This window comes from Phyllostomus hastatus, unplaced genomic scaffold, assembly GCF_019186645.2.
Source record: "Phyllostomus hastatus isolate PE091 unplaced genomic scaffold, TTU_PhHast_1.1 phas_scaffold_317, whole genome shotgun sequence".
Taxonomy (NCBI): domain Eukaryota; kingdom Metazoa; phylum Chordata; class Mammalia; order Chiroptera; family Phyllostomidae; genus Phyllostomus; species Phyllostomus hastatus.
In genome coordinates, this window is record NW_025334023.1 from 12,659,453 (window position 1) to 12,677,870 (window position 18,418).

The following is an 18,418-nucleotide window of genomic DNA, read 5'->3' on the forward strand; positions in this document are numbered from 1 at the left end:
TGGCTTTGGGTTTATGAATCACTCTTGTGAACTCTACATAAAAGAACTCCTTAGATTTCCTTGCTATGTTATGTAATTAATATAATATCTGGTATTATATTAATTGATTCATCTTTCATTGGGTTGTGGAGGATGATCACAAAATATCAATATTTAAAAATAAAACAACTTTCCTTAAATGAGTAGCAAAGGATTATTTATATGTTGACAGGGTCTTATGTTATTAACTTTTAATCACAGTTTACATGTATAAGTAATTCATATTTACAAAAGTAATAATGAAAATATAACTGACCATAGTAATATCTGTGAAAATTTTAGAAACTTTTTAACTAATAGAGCATTAATATATATTTTCTGTTTTCCAAAACATCTGGAACTACTACCTAATTATGTTCTTTAACAATGTTACTAGGTGAATAATCATATATCTACAATTTTCTGAAATAATCCCGATTTCAATTACTCCACCGTTTTCATGTTTATTTAGTTTGGCAACTATGGTTCTTTAGATAAGACATATATTTACAATCTATTTATCTAATGAACATTTACTGATTCACTACTATATGCAATAATCCAGACTAGTGCTAAGGGGATGTGAATCATATGTATAGGACACAGTTCCTAACTGCATAATACTGTAGGGGAGTCATAGCCTGCTCACAAATAACTATAATACAATGTGAAAAGTGCTAAGCTCTCTGAGGGAAAATATTGCTAAGCAAAACAAAAAGAGTATACTTCTTGATAAAAAAAATATCAGGATATCAGGTCTTTTTAAGGTGTCCATATACAGCCCTCCATGGACAGGGTCTAAGGCAGGTAGATTTCCTCAGATCTACTGCAATGCTATGCAGGCACCATTACATCAGGCTTATGGAGTATGGAGACTTTGAAACATTTTTCACTATTACATTTTCTCATCAAGTTATTGATAGTGATACCTCATGAACAAATCTCACTGCTTCACTATAATATTTTCAGAGTTGGATTGACCTCCATACAATGTAAGCTCCTTTCTCTATGGGAGCAAACCTTAGGGAGTGTGAAACCTCCTCTCTTTTTTTGTCTGGATGCTCTGCCTATTGAATAAGGAATGGGAATGTAAAATTGCATAACTACAAAAATGGCAGAAAATAAATTTTTAAAAGACAATGAGTTATTAGAGGGGGTAAGCCAAGTCTGCAGCAGGAAAGAAGATAACCTCTACAACCTAACCATTCTCTCTAAGACTGCTAATGGTCCGGTAACATCTGATGATGATAGTAACACAATCTGCTAATAAAGTTGGATGCACAAGGAAGAAGGTGGAACTACATGGCATCATTTAGCCCATAATTATCCCATAATCTGCCACATAATGAGTACTTTAAAGGACAGAGTGAGCTGTGGATCACCATGACTCATTTCTGTGCTTTGAACAACCTCCTTCAGTATTTTAGCTAGGACTAGGGACCTTTACCCTGGGCCAGCAAGGAGACTGTAAGTTAGGCTTCTAATATAATAGCTATATATTTAACAAAACAGCATTTTTCCTCTGACATAAAGGAAATTACAGTTAATCATCTACTTAATAAACATGTATTGACTATTTGCTGCCCAACACACTCTGAACCATATCATGAGTGCGTGAAGAAACATAACACTCGAAGTCAGGATGCCCACAATCTAACAGGTGAAGCACTTGAGCACCTATTTGTATAGTTCCAATACAAATATGACAAATGCTCTAACAGGCCTTGAACAACACACAGAAGAGAATAACTTATTCCACAGGAGAGAAAAATTTGTTCTACTTGATATCATTATAAGATTGGTGATAGACAAATAGGTCTTTAAAAGATGAAATAAAAAATTTCCAGATGAAAACAAAGGGAGAGTATTCCAGACAGAAGAAATTACAAGAACAAAGGTTAATTAAGGCTTAATTTAAGCTTGGGCCAGAATTCAAAAGCTATGCTAAGGAAATGGAACAAGAGTTAATAAATAAGGAGGATCAACAGGTAGTTTTTAAACTGTTGGATTGTGGAGGTTGAGTTAAAGGAGTAAAGACTAGATTATGATGATCAGTTAGAAGCCAGATTTTAGTAAGACTCAGCAAAAGCCTGAATTATATCAGTAGCACTGTGAGTGGAGAGAAAGGTCAAACTTAATTTCAAAGTGATTGATATCAGTGGAATTTTACAGTTAAACATATTTGTACCAACTCAAAAATACAGCCTCTGAGGTCCAGTATTTCTAGTATTAATGTGATTCAATTGTATTACATTTGAATGACACTAGGTAAAAAATTTAAGTACTTTCACCATTTTGGACCATATTATTAAAAATTTAGCTAGAGTACTCCAAAGAAAAGTATTACTGTAAATTATTTATAGATAAATGCTGAGCCAGCATTCAGCTTCAGCAAAGTAACCACCAGCTCTTAAGTTACTCACTGGCCTCTTTAGGTAATTAATTTTGTAATCATGATTTTCCTTTCTTTTACAAGTTAGTTTGAGTGCAGTTTCTAAAGGTAACATAAGTTTCTTCTTCATAAATCAAGTTACTACCCATTAGAAATGATATTTGTAAAGAAAAATCCACTATTCAGTGTCCTCAAAAAGAGTAATGCATAGTTCTTCAGGCATCCAGTTGAGTATTTCCTACTGTGACAGCCACCTAATTGGTCTTCCAGCCACCAGTTGCTCCCTTCTCTGATCTGTGATGCATGACACTGCCAGCTTAATCTCCCTCGGCATAGCTGATAATGCCACTTCCTTGCAAAAAAATTTATGTGGCCCATAACTGCCTAAAGAAGAGAGTCTAAGCTCTGTATTGTAACTAAGGCTCTCAGTCAGACAGCAAGGGCCACCTAATCAGTCTCCTCACTCTTGGCTCTGCTAAATCTGACTGCTCACCATTCAGAAAGCCTCTCCCACCTTTTCCTGGGAAGGGACATGGCATACCAGGCACATATTTATTAATTCCCAAGACAACACATTTTACTGTGTGACTCTGAACAAGTTACCAAGCTTTCCTGAGGCTTAGTTTCATCTTCTGCGAATTAGAAATAATAATATCTACCTACTACCTCAAATCCTACTTAAAACAAGGTGAGTAATCAATCAATAAAATACCTTGATGGGTTGCTATAGAAATTAGAAGATAATACACAGGGTGGGGCAAAAGTAGATTTACAGTTGTGTGAGTGGAAAACACAGTTTATTCTCATATTGTTGTTAATTATTATATTATTTTCCATATGAACAACTATAAACTTACTTTTGCCTCACTATGTATTAAAAGTGCCTAACCCAAACTTCATTTACAGGTAACAGGTTTTATTACTGTTCCCAATTTTGCTCACACAGTTTCCTCTACTTGGCATACCTATCTCCTCAACCTAAGTCTTAAGCATCACACAAAGACCAGTGCTAAAGCCTTCTGGCCATTAAGCCACTTCCAATATTCTAGTGAAAATTGGCACTTTCCTCCTATAGTGTAATGGGAAAATTATTGCCTTGAAATCAAATTCCTGACTCCATCACTTTCTCACGATATGATCCTGGACAAGTTGCTTATCAGCTTCCTCATTCTAATATGGATAGTGACATCAACAATACGTGGCTCACTAAGCCATTAGGAGAATCAACTAAGATAAGCAATATTTTAAAATTACATAATGGGCTATACATATGAGACACCATTACTCCTACTCAAGTATAAGATCAAATAAAGAACCTTGGTCTTCCTCATCTTTGTAAGTGATATAAAGAAAGGTTATCAACTCCAAGAAGAAGAAAATAACCAGTATCCAGGTAAGGGACTAAGAGATTGCAAGAAAGAAGGAATCAAGTAAAAGGGGTAGGTCAAAGAGAGCTGGGCAGAGCTAAAGCTGTGAAAGAAAAATATGTTCCTGAGATTCACTTCTACATACCAACCAATGTGTGCAAAGGAAGCTGGCTGCTTAAAGACCCTGCATAAAGATGAATACATATAGCAGTGATAAGGGAAAGGAAGGAGAAGGAGGAGTGGAAAGAAAGGGAAGGGAAACAGAGGGGGAGACAGTTTATCATTCCTTATAAGGGCTGATTTCTGTGCCTCTTGCCAGGCTGGTATAATTTAAAACAAACAAACAAACAAACTACTAGTTAAAGCTTATGTCTGAAACCATTTGTTTCTTTTTTTAGGCTCCTTTTCCCCAATTGTGCCTTTTCTCTCTCGTCCATATCTCTCCCATCTTCCATTTATTATCATTTAGGTTCTTCCCACCATTGCCCAGGCCAAGTAATTACTTTTCCACCCATACTCTCAAAAGAAAAAATAAATTAACAAACAAAAACAAAAGAGAAAAAATCCTACTTCTCTTATTTAAATGTCAGTATGTAGCTTATTCAAAAGCCTACTGGCATTAGTATTGTACTGCCCTACAGCAGGCATGTACACTCTAACAGGGGCTAAGACCTCTCTCTCTCTCTTCTTCCACCCTACCAAAATATCCATGCAAAGAATGCCAATACCTGTGGGTACACGAGAAGATATTTGTGCATGTATAGTAATGATAATAAGATTATCCTATATTCACATAACGCTTTACAAAATGCTTCCTCATCTGTTATTTGATCTGAATTCCCAGGGAGGAATGAGGACATAAAATAGGAAAATAAAATTCCATTTTACCATACATTTTAATATAATGCAGTTTTAAAGAACACAGGCTTCAAAGTTCACTTATATATACTCTTCCATTTGATTCCTCCTAACATGGAGTATTTTCCTCCATTTATTGATGAGAAAAGCAAGATGCTGTTATGTGAAAGAACTTCCCACAAGATCATTGTAGCTGCTATTAATGGATTATTTACTAGGTTCAGGAACTGTACTATAAGTACTTTATATGTGTCACATATCAATCATTTTCCACTACAATCTTACAGGGTAAATATTATTATTATTTTAACATTTTACTGATGAAGGAATTGAAGTTCAGAGAGGTTAAGTAATTTGACCATGGCTACACAACTAGCAAATGGAAAACCAAAATTCAAATGCAGACCTTTCAGATGATTCTTGATTTTCCCCATTATGCCAAACTACCTCTTTCCTGCCCCAGTGCTGTTACTGCAACATGGTTCAATAATTAATTGTTCAGTAATATAAAAATACTTTTTTTCTGTTACCAAGTTAGAATGGCAGGTTTTAGCTCGGCAACTCAAGCTCTGTGGAAAAAAATAGACTAAAATATATAAATTCTTAAAGCAAAAATGGGGAAGATGTTATATCTACTTCTTTCACAGAAGAATGAAAAATAGTTAAGCAGAAAACATAACTGGGGGCTACAAATTTGCTAATAGAATGTTGGCAGGCAGGAGAGTGATATGTACTACAGCATGGTACAGTATAGAAAGAGATAAATCCCTTACAGACTGTTAAAAAAATACCTAAGGAAAAAACAAAGAAAACAAACTTTGAATTATATGCTTATGTTAAAATGTTTTAAAACAAGGAACTTTTTTGTGTTCCTAAAATAAAAGCTAAGTGAGTCATTTTCATTATTTCAAAACAACACAGAACAGCTCTATTATGACCGCTGCTGCCACTCTGGAGTTACATTATGTGTGTGCCACTCTGCCACACATTATAGGTTAAAATGTTATAGAGGCAACAAATACATCCTTTTTAAGTTAAGCAGTAAGAATTTTATCACATTATAGACTGAAGAAGTGAAAAGAGAAATCTCTTCCTTTAGGCAACTGCCATGAAAGTTCAAAAACTAGGTATTGAAGCTTGTATTTTAAAAATATTCCCAGGCTAAAGGCAAACAGGTAAATGTCATATTTTTTTCAATACAAGAAAAGGCCAAAACCTTGACCTTCAGGTCTTTTAAAATACATATTATTAAAACAATGTCAAAGATTTACTTTTGGGACTCATCTAATTTTGTTTCAAGGGAGAAATCAATCATTGGAAGGCTGCAGGGACGTCATAGGACACAAAATAATAGCCCCACTGTCCTAGCCATCTACTTCAATATATATTAAATATTTATTTATATACAAATACATGCTCCCTCTATAGGACTTCCATACTAGCTAACCCCTCCATCTGACATGCTGATATGGTCTTCCCCCATATAACCTCATGGATGACACGTGCCCACCTGCCTGCAGTGAGCACAGAATGCTGCAGATGGTTCGTGGAAACACGAGAAAAACATACACAGAGACAACCAGGTCCTGTGGGGGAATCGGGACAGAATGGCCACTCCTCACGTGGGGCGCACCCAGGCCACCCTCTCTCTTGGAGGGTGCCACTTGGCCACCCTCTGTCCTGCAGGGCGCCATGGCCACTCCTCACGTGTGGAGCGCCTTGTCCCCCTGCACAAGTAGAGTTTTATTCTTGAATACCAATACAGTTTCCAAATTACAAGTAGTTAGCTTTTGAAAGGTGCTAGCAGATTTCCTACTGGGATCCTAAGCCAGAGATTTTGGCATTTTATCATTTAAAAAGACTACAGGACTTAAAGCTTAGTTCTGCTTCCTGCCCGTGACTTTATATTCTAATTAAAGAGCATCCTCCAGCAAGCAGATTTCACAGGGTCTTTCATATTCTATGTTTTAGGCCTGATTACCCCAGGAGTCCACCATTTCTAGTCTGGACTGTACCACCCCTATTACTTCCAACAGGCCTGAGTTGGGCAGAGGAGACAAAGGCAGCTGGGAGGCTTGGATTTCTCAAGGACTCAGGCATTGGCAAAACTGGTGATTGATGTTGATCACCCCGTTATTTCCACAGCCCCGCAAATCTTGTCCCTGTCACTCCTTCGTGAACGTGTCTGTCTTAGATTCATTCTCTATCCAAGAGAATTGTTACCCATCATTAACTGCCATTCATGCCAGGGACATAAGTTTTGTCTCCTTCAGTGGCTCCTGGTCCGGAGGTCTTCCACTCAGCCTAAGTCATGGGGGTTACAGCTTCCTGAGACCAGGCAGGGCAGTCCTCAACACATGGATATTTTCCTTACATCCTTCACACTCGTGCTTAAATATCACCTTGTCATCAAGGCCAACACTGACCACTCAGTTAAAATTGCTCTCCCTTATAACCTTTCAACCAGATTTACTTTCCCATAGCAGTCATGACATATTAATGTATTACATACTTTATTCAATTTTAATAATTACTTATTGTTTACTGGTCACTTCCCTCTTCCTTAAGAGCCTTCCTCAGGTGTATGTGGAGGTGGAGGGGGGATAAAAAACAGGTTTTCTTTGCTCCTTGTGAAGTCGTAATATGGAAAGTTCACACTACCAAATAAGGTTCAAGGGAACAACCAATTAGAATAGTATAAACCTCATTCTAAAAATCTTTGTAATCAATAACTCCTGACTTTCCCCTTCCCACTTGTAATAACAGAATGTTTTTAAAGAAATGTGTACCCCAAGAAATAACTTCTATTATGAAAATGGAATTAGACTGAACCAAGCAAGATCATGTTAGAAGAAGACTGTAAGAGAAATATTGCCAAATGACCAGCTATGAAGTGTCAAATCAGAATATTCTTATATATGGAGATACATACTATCTTAGAAATATTTCAAAGTAAGTTTTTCTTGTGTTTTTCTCGTGTTTCACTTCCTTTTTTGAAATCAGTCTTAGAAGAAATAATAGATCTGTTAGGAAGAGCCAGAGGTGAAGCAATAGGGATTAATAAACATTTAGAAGACTGTCTGGTACATAAGTAGTACTATGTAGATGTTTACTGTTATTATCTACAATTCCAACATGTGTTCTATAATAAGAAATTTTTATATAAATGTACACTGGATTAAAAAATTGCTGGAAGGAATACATCAAAATGGTACCAGTAGTTATTTCAGGGTGAAGAGGAAGCTTTGATCTTCCTACTTCCCCAATCTACTTTCATCTATTCTGTACTCCAGTCAAACAAAACTAGTGGTAATCTCCCATATATACCCCATGCTTTAGCATCTCTCTGATTTAACTCGGGCTGCTCTCTCTGCTTGGAATGTCCTTTCTACCTATTTTTACACACTCTATCAATGTTCAAGGCACCCGTTAAGGCAATAATAGTAGCAGATAAGAATTATTGAGTGCCTACTTATACCAGGCATATAATAGGCACCTTATGTAGATAATATTATTTTAAAAGTTCAAAGGCCTTTGAGGTAGATGCAATGATTACTACTGCTTTACTGATTAGGAAGCTAAAGTTTACAGTCATTAAATAACTTATTCAAGGTCATATCACTAGGAGTGGTGGGACTAAGGTAACTAACCCAAGGTTTGTTTGACTACAAAGTTAGTATTCCAGGCACCATCCCAATGGTGCCTCATCTTTTATTTTCCCCTCTATTTTGCTTGTTAGTTTACATTGTTCATTAGATCCCACATATAAGTGAAATCATATAGTATTTGTCTTTCTCTGACTGGCTTGTTTCTCTCAGCATAATACTCTCCAAGTCCATCTATGCTGCCCCAAAAGTAAGATTTCCTTCTTTTTTATGGCCAAATAGTATTTCATTGTGTGAAGGTACCACAGCTTTTTTATCAGTCATCCACTGATGGACAGTTGGACTGTTTCCAAATCTTGGTGATTGTAAATAATGCTGCAATGACCAAAGGGGTGCATATACTCTTTCAAATTAGTGTTTCAGATCTGTTAGGAATCCGAATCTGTTAGGAATATATCTTCCAATATATTCCCAAAAGTGGGATAGCTGGGTCAAAAGGCAATTGTATTTTTAGTTTTTTGAGGAAATTCCATACTGCTTCCCATAGTGGCTGCACCAGTCTGCATTCCCACAAACAGTGCACTAGGGTTCCCTTTTCTCCACATCCTCACCAGCATTTGTTGTTTGCTGATTTATTGATAATAGTCAACCTGACAGGTGTGAGATGATATCTCACCCTTAAAAGTCCAGACTCACAACTAGAGAACAAGTTCCTTGAGGTCAGGGCCAATGCAAAATATATTTTTTAAACTTAAGTGTTTCCTAGTGAATGTGTCTAGCACAGAGTCTAATACAGCAATTTAGATAATTAATATTTTTTTAATTTTTTATTGCTGTTCAATTGCAGTTGTCCCCATTTTCCCCCCATTACTCTCCCCTGCCCCACCTCCCATATTCAATCACCCCCTACCACTGTCTTTGTCCATGGGTCCTTTGTACATGTTCCTTGAATTGACCCTTCCCCTTCTTTCCTCCATTATTCCCCTCATCCCACCCCTCTGGTCTGTTAGTTTGTTCTTTATTTCTATGTCTCTGGTTATATTTTGCTTGCTTGTTTATTTTGTTTATTAGGTTCCACTTATAGGTGACATCATATGGTATCTGTCTTTCATCACCTGGCTTATTTCACTTAGCATAATGCTCTCCAGTTCCATCCATGCTGTCGCAAAGGGCAGGAGCTCCTTCTTTCCTTCTGCTGCATAGTATTCCATTGTGTAAATGTACCAAAGATTTTTAATCCACTCATTTACTGATGGGTGCTTAGGCTGTTTCCAGCACTTGACTATTTTAAATAACATTGCTATGAACATTGGGGTGCACAGGTTCTTTTGAATTGGTATTTCAGTATTCTCAGGGTATAATCCCAGTGGTGGAATTGCTGGGTCAAAAGGCTGTTCCATTTTCAGTTTTTTGAGGAAATTCCATACTGTGGTCCACAGTGGCTACACCAGTCTGCATTCCCACCAACAGTGCACTAGGGTTCCCTTTTCTCCACAACATTGCCAGCACTTATTGTTTATTGATTTGTTTATGATGGCTATTCTGACTGGTGTGAAGTGGTATTTCACTGCAATTTTTATCTGCACTTTTCTGATGACTAGTGATGCTCAGCATCCTTTCATTTTCATATGTCTCTGGGCCCTCTGTATGTCCTTCTTGGAAAACTGTCTGTTCAGGTCCTTTGACCACTTTTTAATTGGATTGTTTGTCTTCCTGAAGTGGAGTCGTATGAGGTCTTTATATATTTTGGAGATCAAACCCTTGTCTGAGGTATCATTGGCAAATATATTTTCCCATACAGTTGGTTCCCTTTTCACCTTGTTGATGTTTTCTTTAGCTGTGCAGGTCTTTTATTTGATATAGCACCATTTGTTTATTCTTTCCTTTATATTCGTTGCTCTAGGGGACATGTCAGTGAAAATATTGCTGTGGGGAACACCTGAAATTTTCCTGCCTATGTTCTCCTCTAGGAGTTTTATTGTGTCATGACTTATATTTAAATCTTTCATCCATCTTGAGTTTATTTTTGTGTATGGTGTAAGTTGGTGGTCAAGTTTCTTTCTTTCTTTCTTTCTGTGCATGTAGCTCTCCAGATCTCCCAATACCATTTGCTGAAGAGGCTATTTTTACTCCATTTTATGCTTCTGCCCCTTTGTTGAATACTAATTGACCATAGAGACATGGGTTTATTTCTAGACAATTACTATTTAAGTAAAAGAATTAATGGGTGAGTGAGTCATTCCATCACCTGTCACTTGAACTATGTATTTATTCTAAGAATACAGCTAGCTGTCATAGGAAGATTCAGATGGCCCTTGCTAAAAATAGAGAGTGAATGTTAGGATAGTTGTGCTTGGGAAAAATTGCTCTAAGCCTAAATAACATAACTAAACTTTTCAACAAATTATTGATAGATTGGTGGGGGGGGCAATTCTATGTGCTGGAGAAAAGGCAATAAACAGAAGACAAATATCTTTGCCTTCATGAAGCTTTGATTTTATTGAGAGGTAAAACCAGCATTTAATTCTTGTAAAAATCCCATTTTAGAGGAAGAAACTGAGATATAGAGGAGCTAAATAATCTCCCCAAAGTCACAAAACCAATTAGTGGTAGAACCTGGATTCAAACTCAAACTGTCTGACCATAAATTGCTTGCTCTTAACAACTAGGTCATAATGTCTCTCTGATAGAGAGTGGTAAGTGCTATAACAAACACAAAGAAAGGAATGGTAACAGGGAGTGCTGAGCAGGTGAGAAGGTATTTTAAATAGAATGCTGTAGGAATCACTGAAAGGTGACAATAAAGACTTGAAAGAGGTTACTCCCCCACACCATGCAGATATCTGGAGAAATAACATTTCAGGCCAAAGACAAAGCAAGTGCAAAGATTTAGACTCTATGTGTTTGAGAAGCAGTAAGGAGGCTAGGAAAACTGAACAGGAATGAATGAGGAGTAGGAGGATTTGGATCAGAGATAACTGGGGTCACACAAGGTAGGTCTCTGTAAGCCATGGTAAGGAGTTAGGCTTTTGCTCTGAGTGGGAAGATACTGGGAGGTTTTGACAAAGTAGTGACATGCTATATTTTATGTTCTACCAAAAATCTTCAAGACCTTACCTCTGTGAAGGTTTCTAGATTGCATATACACTGTTTGAAAATAGGGCAGTAGAAAACCAATCATTTAAAATTACATTAAATATGATGTAGCATCATAGTATATGCTATTAAAGTCCAATCTCATATTTCATCATTCCTGGCTTATGTTACAGCAAAAAAACAAAACATATATAAATACTACCACACAGCAAAAAAATTAAAGAACTACTGAGTTGGATTGAACAGGAAGATGTGCATCATTTTTCACAACTATCTTTTAGAAGCAAACTTTTCATATGGAACTTTTTACAAGGTACAAATTTCCAGTTATAAGATAAATAAATACTGGGTATGTAATATACATGGTGACTATAGTTAGCATTGCTTTATGGTATGTATGGAGGTTTTTAAGAGAGCAAATCCCAAAAGTTTTTAGCACAAGGGAAAAATATTTCTTCCTTTCTTATTTTTTGTAGCTATATGAAAGGATGATGTGACTACTGTGATAATCATTTCACAACATATGTAAGTGGAATCATGCGGTATACCTTCAACTTACACAGTGCTGTCTGTCACCTGTATCTCAATAAAACTGCAGGGGGTAGATTTTTGAGATGTGTGCTTCACTTTATTTTTTCCTGTTTTCTTAGAATCTGATTTAGGGATTTCTATCTACTATCCTCTTTACCTCCTAGCAAATTTTCCTGTAGCAAGCCAGAAATTAGAATTCAAGTTTAGGATATGTGCTACATTAAAGCAGCAAATCCTTCTGTATCTGTTGCCAAAGGATAGAGTGACTTATTAACAATGGGTTTTTCCTAGAGATCATCTTTACCCTAATCATTCTACATTTGAGTTGCTGTACTAGAGACCTCCAGAACTTCCAAGGAATATAAGAACAGAAAGCAGAGACACCTATTTTTGGTTTTAAATTTAAAAGCTATAGTTCTGGTATAAGAATGGAAAGATTTACTAGAATATGCAAGTCAAATGGAACATGTTTCTTACCAATTACAGAATATGCTCCATCTCTCTCTGACAAAAATCTCACATTAAATAATAAGAAAAAGGTGTAGACAATGAGAAAAAGGAAGTTTTTATGAGAATCACTTCAACTTGCATCCTTCTCCCGACCCTAAACCTTTAAAGAAGTTCCCTAACACAATAGAGCACAAAGGATTAAGGCAGAAATAATCATAAATGAATATTCAGATAGAAGATACTGAGCAGCCTCACAAACTCCCATTGTATCCCAAAAAGAGTAGAAAGGAGCCAAATGCTTGTTTTGCTACTAGCTCTTACCCATCTGGACAGTAGACATACAGAAGAATACTTTTTAAGAAGCTTTGTGGTTGGAATGAGGAGGAAGAGCAGATGGTAGAGTAGAACTTGCAGCTAGAGACCAGGTAAAAACCCATGCTTCTCAGCTGCAAATATCAACATAAGAGCAATGGCTCCTGAAGATTAGAAAGGAAATGCCCCAATAGGAATGGTCTTGTAATGGAAGCTCATTGATGACCATGATGCTTCTCTATATATCTCCCCCACCAACCTCATTCAACCCATTAATAGTCACTGAGGCACTGTCCTCAGCACAATGATGGACAATATTACACAATGTATCTGTTTTCAGTGAGATGCTGTGCAGGATATAGGTAATCAGGAAATTTCCTCTGAGGGGGAAAAAAAAAAACAATGGTGGAGGGAAAATGAGGGAATGATTAAAAGTAGAACAAAAATGCTTTGAGAAAACCCAAGTGACTAAAATTATGCTTTTGCCTCTTGAAAGTTTCAAAGTTTAATAGTAAGATCTTTTTGGTTTACAGAAAAATAAAACTAAAATTTCTATTTAGCATGATAGTTCTTAAGATGCCCCTGTGCCAGGCATCTAGACACTCAGTGTATAAGGGTGCCTTTTCTTGTGCAGCCTTCTACTGGGGGTGACAGATACTTCCTTGGCATTAAAATATCACTGAAATCTTGCAGCCAGACACCATTTGATACCTACATGTTTTGAAAACACCAAATCCAATGATTATTTGACCTGAATTGTCATTCTTATGCTACCATGATTTGTCTTTACATTGACAATATCATTCAAGAAATTGAACTGACTCTACTAACAACAACCAAAAAAAAGAGAACACCAAGTTAAAACCTGAACCCATAAAATAAAGCCATTATTTCAACCACTAATCTTAACTTTTGCCTCATACAAATAAAGTACAGTTGTAACTCTATACTTCCTGTTGCATTTTCCAGCATTATCAAAGATCTTTTTTAAAACTATGAATGTCTTAATAAAAATTTTTAAATAAATGTACTAGCATAATATAACCCATTAGAACGTGATATCCCAGTGGTACATCCATTGCCTTAAGTGTTTTTGAAACTTCTGTTTCTAGAGCTAATGTACCAGTCACATAAGAATAACATTTGTCATTGCTTCAGAGGATAAAATCCTTACATCCTTTGCCACCTTTGACTACCTGAGGCACACCAGTTTCTTCTACATTTAAGTTAGCATCTTGGGGAGACACAGCTAAGAGACCAGAAAAACAGAAACAGAATGGGATAGGCAAGGAGCCCAGAGGCCAGAATGAAGGTGGAAACTAGAGAATGCTTACAGGGACTTCTTTCTTATTCAACATATATTTCTTGAACCTACTATGTTCAAGAAATATATTGATGTGATGAACACTTTGGTGGATACAGAGGAATCAGAGATAAGGAAGATTTACAATTGCTGCTATTAAAGAGCTTACATGCCCTTCCCAGCTGCTTTAAATAAACTTAGTTTGCTCAAAAGAAGGGATGCAGGTGAGAATTTAAAAACTTACAAACATTTGCACTACATTGTTTGACTCTACCCAGGCTGTTGTTCCTTATTGTAAGTTTTTCTAATTATGAACTAGATTTTGGCTCCATTTCTAAATACTATTCTTCACATAGACCATTTTAGCAACAACTTAATTTGAACTCAATTTTCAAACTTTGACTATGGAAAGCCAACCCCTGCAGGACAAGATCCTCCATTGTCCTGACTCAGTACACTCAGATCCAAGTAAAAGATACTTTTCTCCTGGGCCCACTATCATCTTCAACAAAGACCTGTTAGACTGACTCTTTGCCTCATATAGCCCATTAAGGAAGAGCAATCAGACTATCTTCAGCAGCACGTAATCAGCATTAGTGTACATTCATGCTCTGATGTTTTTTGGACATAAACGGCTAATGTTAAAATCACCATAGGCTGAGGTCCTCTTAAGCAAGAGATTTTAAGATGCATAATACAGAGTTTCTTAAAACATTAACATTACATGTAGGAAACCCCACATTACATAAACTCTCTTTCACTTATCCTGATTCTGACATTGAAAAATAAATGGCTAGAATCCTGTGTGGATTTTTTTCATCACTCATCCTCATATTGCTGGCATCTGTTCATAAACCAATTAAATTTCCTGGCAAGACAGAAGAGCAGCAACACCTATTGCTGGGATGGATGTGAGGTCAAACTGCACCAACATGCATTGTCAGTGGAAATGTGAAAAGTGAAATCAGTCTGGCAACACTTATTCAGATTAAGTATGCATACCCTTGGAGCCAATAATGCCACCCTGAGAATCTATCCTATAGAATAAAAGTGTCAGTAAATTAGGATGTACATGCAATTAGCAGATTGCAGCATTAATCATAATGGCAGAAAACTAGAAACAGTAAATTCCTATCTAGAAAAGAATGAATAAATTATGATATACCCACACTATAATATTACACATCCATCAGAAGGACAAATCAAAGCTATACCAGACAACCTGAAGAAAGCTTCATATAATAGGAACATTTTTTGAGAAACAATTACTTTTCACAATTCTGTGTGTATGTATATATATCTCCCATATACATGTATATAGTTTATACATGAAAACACATTATATGAATTTATGAGTGCAGAAGGATTAAACATGTTAAGTTGTTGAGATGAGTTGCCTTGTATGTGAGGAAGGCAGAGCTAATGCAGCATAAGCAGAAAGTGAGTAAAAGAGGAGATATGCAAAAATGGAAGAGTTAAAAACAATAGAACTGCCTTGAAAATAAAAAGTATACACCTGATTATTTGTGTAAAATGAGATATATGTGTGGGACTATGCATGTAGAAATTGCCTAAAAATACTTTTTAAAAATTCTGAAATGTCCTTAATTAAATTACAGCAGGCCATATGGGATCAAGAGACAAGAGAAGTCCATCAGTTAACAGTCATAGACCAAAACCAACAAAAGACTGCTCACATTCCTGAATGTATGTTGCCACGTTGAATCAACACCAAGATAGCTACCTAGGAAAATCAGCCAACCACCAGATACCACCACAGTTTGCTTATACTGGCACATTCTGGGTTGCTGCCCACAACCAATCCAGATGCATCAAACACAGTTTCCTTATGGACTATTTGCTTATCCCACAACTTTCTGTGCTTCACATTTCCCCATCAACACCCTTATTTACAGCCAATATACATTCTTTCAAAATAACTTGTACCTCTTTTCCCCAAACTCATTGTATGAAAGAGCTCCATCAACTCCCCGACAGTGGGCATGTCTGTCTCCTCCATCCAGCCCTGCTGGCTCAGACCACACGCCTCAGGGCCTGGCCATTTTCTGGCCAGCATGTGTCTCAATAAAGAATTTCATTCAGAATAACATTAACATTAAGCTATAACTACATTTCTAGCATTAGTATTGCCATTTGTTAACAATGCATACTATTCTTTGCTGGCATATGTCATACTATTAATCATATTTTGCTGTGTAGAATGTATACTTTTTTGCCCAAATTTTTGAAGGAAAAATAAGAACGTGCATTATATATGGGTATAATGCTTATACCCATGGTTATATGCCATGGGTATAATAATCCCGTGTACAATGTGCACTGAATGTGGATACACATTACACCCAGCAAACTATGGTATTTAGTTCTTTCAGAAGCCTCAGTTATATACCTCTGTAGACTTTTGGAGGTTATCATGGCATGAAGCAAGAAAGGATGTCTTCTCCCACTTCTGTACAACTTGATTGGCTTCTTCTATTTTCTGCTCACAACTTTTTTGAGAATTCAGCAATGTCACCTCATAAAATTCTTGAATATCTGTGAAGAAAATGTAAGGGAAGAATCAAAATGTCATGTAGCACCTCATAAATATCTTGTGCATGCATGTGTTTGTGGAAAATTATGCCGATTAAAATGACTATGTAAATATGTATCCCAAAGAAAAATAATAAAAATAGAGGAAATCTTGAAGATTGCATTTTTGTCTGCATGAGAAATCTTATACCAGCTTTATTCACAACTGCACAAAGTGGAAACAACCAAGATGGCTTTCAATTGTTGAGTGGATAAACAAAATAGTAAATCCATATGACTGATTACTATTTAGCAATAAGAAGGAAAGAGCTATCAAGCCATGCAAAATATGAATGAGTCTTAAATGTATATTGCTAAGTTAAAATACTACATTTTTCATTGTACAATTCCATTTTTATAATATTTTGGAAAAAACAAAACTACAGACAGTACAATAATCAGTGATTGCTAGAGGTTCTGGGTCAGGGGAGGAAGATTGACTAGGTAAAGCACAGGGTGATACAAATAATCTGTAATTATACTCAATGTTGAACACCTAGCATGAAGCATTTGTTAAAACCTATAGAACTTTATAGCACAAAGAGGAAACCTTAATGTAGGCTTTTTTTTTTAATTATTTAGGAGGTCAGGGAATTCCAGGGAAGATGAAATGAAGAATGCAACAAAAGAAGCTAACCATATTACAAATGCAGAATGCTAGTGTATAGTTTCTTTGTCTTCATTTTTACAGACTCTACTCACTTTCAGGCCATCAGCTTTTTCTCCTACTGCCTTCAGCAACGTATGAGATGCAATAGGGCACAGGTGGCAAACACAAGGCCCATGGGCCAAATCCAGCCCTCCACCTTGTTTTAACTGGCCCAGCACCTTGCTTCTACCCAACGGCAGTACCAAGCTCCTTGCCCATAGTTAAGGAGTAGTTACATGTATACAGTCCTAAAATTACATTGGGCCCTCTGAAGGCAACTGCAAGGCTGATGTGGCCCCCAGGGAAAATGAGTTTGACACCCCTGCAACAGGGAAAACAGTGTGGGATACATTGGAATGCTCTCTACTATTTTTTCAACCTTTCTATAAGCATTAAAACTACTCTGAAATAAGTAGGTTATTTTTAATTGTCTTTTTAAAAGACATTGCATAATCACTGTTACAAACCTGCCCAAATAACTCCCAAAATGAATGCTTTCCTAAATCCATCTTCAGGTTTACGATATAAATGGATTAAAAATATATGAAATGTGGTTTTGAGGACATCTGCTTCTGACTCTATGGCTAAGTGCCCTGAAGATTAATGAGGCACTGGATTGGACAGGATGCATGCTTTGAAGCATTACCGATGCTGCAGCAGATGGTGTAAGTTTCTGAGACAAATCTTACACACACACACACACACACACACACTCACCCTGAGCTGAGATCAGCATAGCTAGGAAATTGAAGTAACAGTAGTGTGAACAGACAAAAGGGATGGAATTGTTCTAAGGGCAGGTACCAATGGCAGAACAGCTATCAGCATAATGGACGTTATACCAGTAAGTAGAAGTAAGGAAGCAAGCCCTTGAACTTTCACATTGAGTTGAGATCCCCAAGGGATGCTGAAGTAATTCTGTGTCAGTGGCTTCCCACTGGCTACTGGCAGCAGCAAAAGACAATGTTTTCTAAAGTAAATCTTAAGGCTGAAGGATGCTCATTGATTAGGAATGAGGAATGAGCTCACAATCAAAGATCATCAACCAAAAAAACAAGATGTCTTTATGTGGATGAAATTCAGCAGGAACAACAACTTTAGGTTAAGCGACCAGTTATTGTTAAATTTCAAATTTTCTGACATACGATATAGAACTATGTAAAATGTTAAAGAAGTGATGGCCACAATCACAAAGATAAGCAAAAACAAGAATGTAGTAAGGATAAACAGGCAGAATGGGGGAAA

General features: G+C 36.6%; 1 protein-coding gene across 1 annotated transcript in view; it reads right to left on the reverse strand.

Moving 5' to 3' along the window:
* Positions 1 to 18,418, reverse strand: part of DLG2 (discs large MAGUK scaffold protein 2) — a 1,902,487-nt gene that overhangs the window by 1,641,759 nt on the left and 242,310 nt on the right. The window contains exon 3 of the mRNA XM_045817849.1: positions 16,343 to 16,488. Coding sequence (XP_045673805.1) covers positions 16,343 to 16,488 — 146 coding nt within the window. The remainder of the gene's footprint in view (positions 1 to 16,342; positions 16,489 to 18,418) is intronic.